The following is a 12,020-nucleotide window of genomic DNA, read 5'->3' on the forward strand; positions in this document are numbered from 1 at the left end:
TATATTGAAATTCTTCGTAGATTCAAAAAAATTTAATAAAAATCATAGCATCCCGTTAAAAATAAGTTTGAGTACATTTCCGGTATAACCGGAAATTTCAGAAAACTGAAATTATTTTAGCTGTAACGAGCATTTCGGAAAACTCATGCAAGCACATTTTCAGAACACTAGTCGCAGTACCTTCCCATATACATATCGATTTAGATCGTCGTGAAGGACCCTGTATATTGAAGGAGACGAAATCCAATTTAAAACAGGATTCGAGGTGACAGTCACCGTTAGAGTCTCGAAGAGTGTTAGGCTTTTAAACGTACTATAGAGTAGAGGTCTGGGCAAAGTAAATAATTTCCCATTTTTTATTATTTCAGTTACGTTTGATCTTTTTTATCATTCAAAAGAACTGATTATGTTATTTGTTGGAGCCATTGATAAAGATTGATTGGAACACTTCGCATTAACATTTTTCTTTTATACTATTTCTGCTAAAGTCATATATATCTTAAGAAATTCACTTTGCTCGGCCTTCCCTACTCATGAATATACAAAAATGTCTTACTCTTATCGGCAAAAATATTTGTTATCAGTATAACCATAAATTGAAACCAAAGTTGAAAGAAATCAGAAATGCTCGGTTTGAAGAGTATGATTAAAAATTCTCCATTTGGAAATATGGATACCAATTAAGAATATCAAAAAAGATATCCGGACCACAAATAAAAAAAATAAATATGAGACATCAACTACCACCGGAAGCACTGTACCTAACCACAATTTCTTATAAAGAAATAGACCAAGACATAAAACAAAGCCTATCACTTTTAACAGAAACCGGAGATACCATATACAAGCTATAACACCATAAGAAGTAAAATAATACAAGAAATTATGAAAAAAAATTGAAAAATATCAGATAATCATAGGAACTCATCCAAACCCACTATTGATAAAACAGTTAGTACCGAGTCACAACTAATATTTAAAAAAACCTTAGCCAATCGGTCTAACATGAAGAAGTACATTGCTTGTTGTAAACCTCAAAATGATAACACAGTTGCTTGAGATCCTAGTGATTGTTAATAAAATATATGATAAAAACGTAATATGTAGAAGCAGTTAGGTCTGAAACCAACTCAGCTAAATTTCATTAAAAGAATATCTCAAAATGTTTGTACAACGAAATTTAACGGTTTAGTAATACGAAATAATCAGGAAAACAGATCAATTATAATAAGAATGTGAATATTTTTATATTCAGTAAAAACCGAATTCAGGACCCCCGCTTAAAAAACTATAAGATGAAATGTAACATGTGGTTCATTATGGTAGATGCGAACCAAATTCATTTGTAATGTCATATCAAAATATTTCAATATTTTACCGTTAAGTCCATATAAATAGAAGTAGACCCTGTATAGAAAGAAATACACAATTGATATTAATTTAAGCTGAGATAAGAAATAAGTGATAACGATTGTTTTGTGTTTTCTTTGAATGTTTTATTTTTGTTGGAAGTATAAATTTGAATTTCGTGTAAGATATTCATGTACGTGCAGCTGCTTTGAATTTCTGGGTTAAATCACTTTATTACGCTATTATTGAATCACAAAACCTCGTAATTCCAATCTAGATCGACGTTATTTGCTTGCACGTGTGTATTTTTGCCCTTTCAAACGATAACATTTGTGGGTTTTCTAGTAGAACAGACTTTAATGATAGTGAGATTATCTCTCATGGAGGTCCGGGTAGCTACCGTTTCCTTGTAAAGACTTCGTTCGATATCATCCAAAGCAACGGCAACGCGGACTCTCTACGAACCCACTCTCTCGTATGTTACCATCTGTACTGGGGATCGCATATTTTTCGTCGGCACACAGCGTTCAGAAGAGCGAGGCCATATATTGAGCCTGGTGCTTTTAATAAACAAACTGTCTTGGCAGCTTTCTGCCAATATGGCTTTTCCACATAGTTCGGTGTTGTTTAATGCTTTATTTCACGTTGTGTTGAATTAAGGCATACTTTCTACGTTAAATGTAGTTTTCGGTTTATAATGAGATCGTATTTTGTTCATTATTTTACGATCCACCCATTTATTATATCGATAATTACAACGGCTCGTAATTTTGAATATATCTTCATATTATTAGATGTTCTGATTCATTGTGTTCCTCTGTAAAGCTTTTAATTTCAATACCATACCATAATAAAACAATTTAGTTATAAAAGTACGTTAATCCATCTCCTTCGCCATTTTCTCTGAAAAATATATATATAAAATATATGTTTTTAATGTTTTTAATTTTAGGTCTCTTCTGTTTCAAAATTAGTTTTTTTTAATAATTTTTAAAAGATAGATGAAAAAAACAGTTATAGCAACAGCTAGAAGAACTTTTATTTGATATTCTATTAAAAATACGAGGAGTTTAAATTCAAAAATAATATGTTTAGAAAATAAAATCAAAATAGAGAAATTATTGATTATTTAAATTGTAATAATTCACTAAATAGTGTTTATACTTATACATTTTGAGGACTTCATAATTAAAAAAAGGACTATTTCTGAAATATATAACGATAAGTGAATTGGGAGAAGATATTAGAAGAACTATGAGATGTATTATCAAAATTTATAAATATAATAGCAATTTTCTTTCAATAACAGATCCCTGTTAAAAACAGAAAAAAATATCTAGTAAGATGTGATGTGATTAAAGGGGGAAAACAAAAGAAGGTAGTCGTTAAAGGCACATTTATATAATCTTAAAGTAAGAACGGGCCATTTTAACGGTTTTCGAAAGTATCAACAATTAACAAATGACAGTTAAAAAAGTGTCATTTATTACAAAGCCTACCAAAAGTATACATAAAAAATTGATACAATAATAATTTAAAACCTCAAATATCTCGGAAACGACTAAAAGTTGGAATAAGATTAGTAAATACAATTTGATTTGATTTTTTTACAGACCTTGACCAGATAAAGAAAAATACTTTTTTATTTTTGTAGGTTCACTAATGTTACGTAATGATATTTCTGAAATTCAAAAACTTTTGTATTTAAAGATCTGTTGCAAAGACGACGCATTGCACTTAATCGACTTACTAAAAGTAACTAGTGACAATTCAGTTTACCAATATTAATAAAACTAGATGATAGAACTCGACAGGAATGGGAACCAAATCAGGATAATGATAATAGTAGCTTAGTTTCATTTTATAATTTACTTGAATTCTTAAAAACTGCGGAGAAAACAATCTATCGATACTAGAAAAGTTACGTGTAACCACCAGACCATTATCAATATGCATTAAGATAGTGAATATAGTGAAATATTTGGGACACGTAGCTAGAAAACTTCTTCTTCTTCTACTTCTTGGAGATCTGTCAATCTGTTAATTGTGAAGCTGCCTCTGCATCTTTTCCTGAGAGGTGGATTGCCAACTATCTTTCCACCTTTTAGGTAGTCTCTGGGGAGGCCTTGAGCCGGGCGGGTCGTTTTCTAGGACTATTCTCGGAAATCTGTTCTCGTCCATTCGTCTTACATGGTTGTACCACTGCCTCTTACGTTGTCTTCCCCATCTCACAATGTCTTGTATCCCGCATTGCTCTTTGACATCTGTATTTCTTACTCTGTCTCTTCTTGTTTTCCCCACTATTGTTCTCAATGTTTTCATCTCGGCCAACCTCAGCATTTGTTTCGTCTTGTTGGTGTCCTCGCGGACTTCCATGCCGTACGTCATAATGGGACTGATACAAGTCTTGCAGATTCTAACTTTGCTATCTTTGCGCATGTACGGGTCGGACCAGACTATATCTCGTAGGTATCCTGATAGTGCGGATGCTTTGTTAATTTGGCTTCTGAGGTCTTTAACTGGGTCGTGGGTACTTGATATGTCTATGCCCAGATATCTGAATTGCATCACTTGTTCTATGGGATTTGTCCTCCACCCCCAGCTAGAAAACGAGATGACAATATAGACAGGCTTATAGTAAAGGTTGAAAGGCAAAAAGAAGTAGAGGCCGACCGCCTATGAGATAGTCAGATCAAATCAAATGAGTTATAGACCAACACATTCGCGTATCGTCACACAAGGCTGAATATTGAGAAATATGGAAGGGAATAGAAAAATTCTAATCAGGTCACGACACTCATAAGGAAATGAGTAAAGAGATTCTTGATTGACTGCTTATCAACATTTTTCTTGAAAATACTCACGTACTTCTCTTCTTCCATAAGTCAGTAAATCAAATGGCTCCTCACTCTTTTCAATATGCGCAAAATATCTACCATAGCTTAAAAAAGAATATCCTGATACCTGAAAGGTACTTTTTCCTCTCAGAGATAAATTTGCTCTAATACCTTTCAATCCAGTTTATACAAAAGGATAAGAAGGAATATTTAACAGAGTGGGTTTTAAATTGGTTTATAAATCCAATAACACATTAAAATAATTGTTGGGCAATCCAAAGGATAAAATATCAAATTTGGAAAAGAGTGGTATATTATTAGCTGTGGTGATTGTGAAGGGAAGTATATTGGACAGACTAAGAGATCCGTTATTGTCCGGTTTAAGGAGCACATAGCTCATTTAAAATATAAATTTTCAGATGCATATGAAAGCATGGGAATTGCTTAAAATAAGAGTAGCGTTAAAAGGAGCAAAATTAGAAAGGATATATTTGAAACTAGTGATATTCATGTTTTGGTAATCATGGAATGTACTGAATTATTATATCAGCTCGTTCAGGATTTTTTATTGTTACCTATATATTGCAATTAATTGCTTCTCAGTTTACTATGACATGTGATATGAAATTCACCAGATTATGCTTTTTGGTATTTTCCATATCTTCCAGCACTCATAAGTCGCCTAAATAAAGGATGACGTGTCCCCTTACGCCCTCGGCTTAAAGGTAAACGGCGCCTTTTATCAACGAACGAAAATTACGATTTTTATGTATACGTATGTAACTCTATTATTAAACTATATTAATGCTGCCCATTGCATTATTTTTTCCTCTTAAAATACGTATCGCTTAACTAAATAATTTGATAAAAGGAAACTTTGTTGTTGCCATTAATGAGAATAATTTATATTTGCTGCATGGCCTACGAACTTGGTGCAACTAGTTAGCGAAATGAGCCTTCCGAAAGAAAATATTTTTTCTGTGAAGTAACTGCACTCAAAAGATTTTCTCATCAACTGAGTCAGCCCTACAGTTAGGAGCAACGCCACTTACTAAATTCATAGACTTTAGACAATAGTTATTGCAATGACATTTCTGCAGATATTCAAAGTAACTACATCGTTATCAGACTATTTCCAAATGAAAAACCTTGACTTTGCTCAAGCTTGGAGACTAATAGAGTCAGCAATAGTCAGACTGAAATACCTTGGAGACAGATTTAATGAAGCACTAGAAACAGTAAAGACGTTCGTTGATAAATTTTACGAGACGTTTGAGGCATCCACAGAGTTCGAGAATCTTAAAGATTTGTTGATTGAATCTAATTTTAAACTCAAACTACAATGAAAGTGAAGAAAATGGACGGAAAAAATATAACGATGGAAGTGTTTCTTCATGTCCTTAAGATGCTTTTGGGATAAACGACCTTAAATCAATAAATTAAACAACGGAAAACTGTATAAACTGTATTTGGACTTGGCTGCCTTTGACCCTCGAAAATTTAATAAAATTGCTAGAAAATGTATTGGACGGAGTAAGTGCATTGATTATATCTATTGAGAAAGATAAGCTCAGAGAAGAAATCATATGGTTTATGAATATTTGACCCGATATGAGCAGGAAGTCAATTGAGCAAGATTATTGTACCGATAAGACTGAAAGAGGTGATAGTTCTAAAAACATTCAACAAATTGAAAGTATGGGTGACGATTTATATCTACTGTAAGATGGCGAAGATAAAGTAACCGTAGATAATGATCTTAAAGGCTTCATAGCTTGCACAGTAAAATGTAAACGTTACTATAGATTCGAAATTATTGAAGATTATGACCTGTACTCTCTTCAATATACAGAACTGTCCAAAGTTTACATATATTTACAAAAGATTCCACTAACACACCTGCGAACGAGTATCTTCAAAATTAATGAAGACCAGATTGAGAGCAACAATGACTGATAACAATTTAGAAGCATTTGTCCTGATGTACACGGAGAGAGACAAGTTGACTGACATTGTCTCAAGTTTGGTTAATGACAAACTGTTTGAATCAAGTTTTGAAGAGAAGACTTTTGATCATCTAAATGAGGAGAATATTTAGATAAATTTACAATTGTGACCTGGTACTATAATTGCCTTATTTATGTAAATTTTTTAACAATCTAGCAGTTTTCTATAATTATTTTAACAGTGTCAATAGTTTTCCTTTTATGTTCATGAAGTTGAGTTATGAATTGTGTAAAATGTTGTTAGAAATATATTATTTAGGGTTTACATTTCCGAAAAATTGTCGATTTAGGTTAAGAAGTACCATAACTAATTTTATACATTCACACTCTTATGTGTAGGTGAGAAGGGCCTCAAAACTGGAAATGAAGATCAAGTCTATCAATCTATCTAATCAAGATAATGTCTATCTTCATCCCTATCCTATCCTTTCGACGTACCCAGTATAGGCCTGCGACTTGAAACGTAGATACAGTGAATTGCTATTGGCAAGAACTTATGTGCTAAGTGCTACTTAGGATATTTTTTGTAACAGATTACTTGGGACTGACTCCCGCAACATCTTTTTATGTCGCCTTCAATATAGTTTCAAGGCGTATGTCACATGGCACCTTTTATATGTTATTGGCGATGACTCTCAACACTCATTTCAAGTTAAAAGTTATTTTGATAATTTTCTGAACTCGGCTTGGTTTCCATTTCAATTCCACATGCTTTGAATTTGATTATTTGATACAAAAAGATTTAATAATGATAAATCACAATTTAGTCTTAATAATACACAATAAAATTCTTATTAAGCGCATTTCGGATTCAAATATAGAATTATTGAGAGAATTTAATTATCCATAGTCGTGGGTAAAGGCCAAATTAATTTGCTTAGTCACGTTTGATTTATTTCTTTGCATATGAAAAGGTGACCGGAGATTTATAGAATTTTCAATAATCCCTGTAAAGAATAATTCAGACACTTATCTGTTTCTCTGAATTTCTAAATTTTATTTCAGGTAAGCTATTGATTACATAAACAAGGGCAAGAAGTCATAATAAATATGGTAAATGGTAAAAGCAGTGTTATTTCAATTTAAAACTAGTTTATATAGTGTGATTAGTGTGATAAATTTCAGTACCTCCTTTGAACTTTAAGATATCGATTTTAAAATTTGAGCGATTATAGCTATTATTAGTCTTCACAATTTAAAATAATTCAGAATCTTTCAATGTGTTCCATATCAAATTAACATTTTTTTTTTTTATGAAACATCGTATATTTTATTGCAGATATGGAATCAGCTTGACTTACCCATAATAATAATAAAGGGTTATGATGTGTTATGCTATTCAGAAAGATATATCAATTTTCCATCAAAATCGTAACAACCTCAATACCCTGTAGAAATTAAGACAAATTCAAGAATGGAGATCTGTTGCGGCCAAAGCATTCGAATAGTAGTAAAATGTGGTCAATGATTTATTTCGTTTATTTTCATTGAATATTTTACAGGGTGAATCAAAATATGACTACATTATTTTTGTCGGTTTTAAAATGAATCACCCTGTTTTTAATATGGGCATCGAAAAGAGCTACCAACATACTTTTTTTAGCAAGCATGCCCTATACCTAGAATTATTACTTCATGAGATATTTCAATTTTTCTGTGCTGCACAATGTTTATGTTGATATAACTAATCTTTTAGATTTTCTTGATACCAATTACCTTTTTCATTGGTAGAAGTCCCTCTTTGTACACGTTCAAGAATTTTGTTTTTGCATGATGGTGTACCTGCCCACACTAATCAATCAGTTAATGGAGAATTTCAATAAAATAAACTCATTTTTCTGGATAAAGTGTACAATATAACTCCAACAACAAGGGATGACATGATAATCAGGAAGAGTGCATATACTGTAGTGAGTGGGATAGTTTTTTAATGTTTCGTTCCTTTTCACTACCAAACGCAATGAAAAATTGGTAGTTTTTTGTAATTAAATCATATAGCCAACTCACAATTGATTATTAAATGATTTCTTTTGCACAGAAAAATCAAATTATCTCAAGAGCTTATAATTTTAGGTACAGGAAATGTTTAATAGATGAAAAAAATGCTGGTAGTACTTTTCGATATACACATAAAATACGGGGTTCATTCGAAAAAACTGAAAAAAAATTAGTATTAGTATTTTTATTCACCCTGTATCAGATTCAGTGAATATCAAGGAAATAGATAATTTTCCAGAATTTTCACTATTATTCAAGTGCTTTGGTCACAACAGATCTTAATTCTGGATTTCCTCTTACATTGCACCTATTGAACTTGTTACGATTTTTATGGAAAATAGGATATCATTTTTCAAATACCTTGTAAAACAACACAACTCATTCGATAGGGCAGTAAAGCTGATTCCAAATATGCAATAAAATATAGGGTGTTTAATGTAAAAATGTAACTCTGATATGGGTGATTCCGTTCTAACTGTGATATTCAATGTCCTGTATTGTTTTTTTGTACTAGTCATTAATTAATAATCAATTAATAAAAATTTTGTGTTAATTGAATAATTCTTAAGATATTTAAACATTATTTTTATACAATATAACTTGCCACTTAAAGAAAACTTATACTACATCACTTGAATGTCAGTACCGTGTCATGTCCATTCCTAGAATTTACCGATAAATTATTAATTTTTTTTGTCGTAACAAATGATTTAAACTAATTACCTTATAAATTCTAATGTTTATGATCAAACTGAGGAAAATTGATGCACTTGTTGTTTAATATCTTAAGTTACCATGTCAGTACCGTGTCATGTCCATTCCTAGAATTTACCGATAAATTATTAATTTTTTTTGTCGTAACAAATGATTTAAACTAATTACCTTATAAATTCTAATGTTTATGATCAAACTGAGGAAAATTGATGCACTTGTTGTTTAATATCTTAAGTTACCATGTCAGTACCGTGGATAAATGAGTCAGTACCGTGGAACTCAAAATCCGACATTTGTGTCTTGCTCGTGATACTTTGAAGTTGTAGTAAATTCCTCTTAGAGTTTTATTTTTACAGTAAAATAGATGAATAATATGCATAAAAAAGTTAGAAAAGTTAAATTTTAAAATCTTGAAATTTTGAATACAAAAAATCACAGTTAGAACGGAATCACCCATATGGCATACCATTCTGGAGTAAATATAAATACTGATGATTGCTATAATTCATAAAATTTCTAAATTGATATCTCAAAGATGACACTGAACTTAATCACACTAATCAATCACCATGTATACTAAACCTATATATTACAAGATTGTGCATGAAATTTGACTTCGATTTTTAATCATCGCATTTCGATATTGTATATTGGTCTTCTTAAATATGTTCTAAGCTCATAAAGCGGGATCAAAAACAACAAAATAACTTAATTTTAATGACATCCTATAGCCCCAAGCGTCAAGATATTTACGTGGTTTCCAACATTGTTTTAAACTAAAAATTCAGAAAAGTGTGCCAAATTGTTCCAACTCGCTTTTGAGTACGATTCCACAACCATAGAAAGTTTTGATCGACGAAATCTGATACGGGCCAACAAAAGTACCAGCATTAGCTTTTGAAACATTTTTTCAAGTATCCGAAAGCTTCTTAAGTTTCACAGCACGACCCCTTCGGCTCCGCGATCTTAGCACCCCATCGATTGACCAATTATACCATCTGAAAGGTCAGATATCTAATAGGTCAACTTATATAAATATGTGGTCAGCTACATTTAATATTAAAAAAATTTAAATAAGTTATGATTGTCTTAACGCGCATTCCATGGGTCAGTTTATTGAATCAGGTCAGTGATCACTCATGCACAGCTCTGTATAGTGAGTAGTTTTTTATTGAGAACGTGGCAAGGAAACACCAAAGTGGACTAACTTCAATATAATTTCCGAACTTTCGAATAATTACATACAATAATTTTATTATTGTTATATATTTATACATATTTTTAATATTGTATTTGACCCTAATTCCAGTCCCAGACGATGAATACATATGTATTCGAAAGCTCGGAAAATATATTGAAGTTAGTCCACTTTGGTGCTTCCTCGCCACGTTCCCAATAAAAAACTACTCATAATATATATTCATATATAATATATATAATATAATAGGTATACATAACAAAACATACAGACGTGCATATAAAAAAAAACCCAAAACTGAACTTTATGCGTTTATCTAGCCCCCAGGATTTCACAACATCTTACCTGGGTTCGTGTAAGTAAGAAATAGGAGTGGATATCATGAAACACTGCAGAAGGTAGAGAAAAGTAGGTGTTGATTTTTTATGAAACGTGTTATTAGGTATATCGAAGAGGATTTAGTTAATTGCATGCTGTTCAAAAATTAAGAATGTTTTAAAAGAGAGGTAACTTGGAATTTCGAAAAGAAGGAAACTAGGAATTCCCTGGGTCAGACATCCGTGAATCAGGGATAGAAGTTTTATAGTATATATAGTATAATATTATATAATATATTTTCATTGAGGAAGTTGTTCGAGAAAACGGTCGAAGGATGAAAAATGTTGTAAAAAAAGTATGGTTGCCACACCCTCTCTAAATTCCCTGTAGTGGTTTCAGTTTATTTCAACTAAAAGGAGCATCTAACCAATCTATTCAATCTATTGTTTGTCATTCGACTTATAAGTTGGTCCCTTTATTCTTTACGCAGTGATAACCATTCGTTAATTTTATCTACATCACATAATCTTCTGATGTTTTCGCTTCTTTCTCGGTCTAGTTGTGTTTTCCAGAGATCCGTCTGAGAATTTTCATATCTGTGGTCTCTAAGAGTTGTTTCATTTTTGATGTTTCTGGTCTTGTTTCTTTCTGATGTATAGGTCATTATAAATTTAATTGTCGCTTTGTAAATTCGTACCTTTGTTTCTTGTCTTAGGTGTTTGTTCCGCCATACTCCGTTCTGAAGACATCCCGTTCTAGATATTTTTTCCTTTCACCACATCTTCTATGTCTCTTTTATCAACTGGTTATGTCAAATCCAAAGTAAATACTAGTATTTCATTTTCTGTTGTATTATTTGATCATCTAGTTCTAATTTGTATCTAATGTTGTCATGTAAATGGTTTTTTTAGCCGAGACACTAATTTTATACTGTTTTTTTTTGTGAGATAAGGATATTGAATAATCTTGGAAGATAATCTTTATTTTCGACATATCGGCACAGCAAAGGATTTTGATGTTTTAACCTTTGCCAAGCCACCCCTTTTTTATGATTTCATGTGGGAAATGTAGAAAACCCGTAATTTCTTTTTCTGAAATTTTAATTTTTGTTCTTTCGGCTCATTAAGACGAGAAAAAAGAATCTTTGACTGTTTAAGTGTTTTTGAGGAATGAAATGTGTCTCGCCAGAATTGGAACTTAGCGTGTTTCCTGGAGTTTCCTTGGGAATTTTATATCATTTGGAACGTGTAAGCATTAGACAAATAATTGTTTGAGCTATGTAAATCAGTATTATTATTTTGCTGTTTACATAAATTTAATATAAATTAAAACAATCGTTTTTTGATGGTGAGTTAACATATTTCACTCCTTACGATAGCCCTGTATCTAACGTGTATCTATTATCTTGCTATATTTCATCGACTTGCGCTGTTAGACTTCATATTTAACTTGGCAGGGAGTTCCGTCAGGTACCTACCTGTACACTTGTATAAAATTGAATTGTTATATACATACTAATAAGTATTGTACAACAGTTAACTGATATTGTGTTACTTGATGTGATTTACAAAAAATAGGTACTGATGAAATTCGAATTAT

General features: G+C 31.7%; 1 protein-coding gene across 1 annotated transcript in view; it reads right to left on the bottom strand.

The window, feature by feature from the left end:
• Positions 1–3,390: 3,390 nt before the first annotated feature.
• LOC130892419 (uncharacterized) overlaps positions 3,391–12,020 on the bottom strand; it is a 32,038-nt gene continuing 23,408 nt past the window's right edge. Inside the window, exon 2 of the mRNA XM_057797836.1 lies at positions 3,391–3,952. Coding sequence (XP_057653819.1) covers positions 3,391–3,952 — 562 coding nt within the window. The remainder of the gene's footprint in view (positions 3,953–12,020) is intronic.

Source organism: Diorhabda carinulata, chromosome 4, assembly GCF_026250575.1.
Source record: "Diorhabda carinulata isolate Delta chromosome 4, icDioCari1.1, whole genome shotgun sequence".
NCBI classification, from domain to species: domain Eukaryota; kingdom Metazoa; phylum Arthropoda; class Insecta; order Coleoptera; family Chrysomelidae; genus Diorhabda; species Diorhabda carinulata.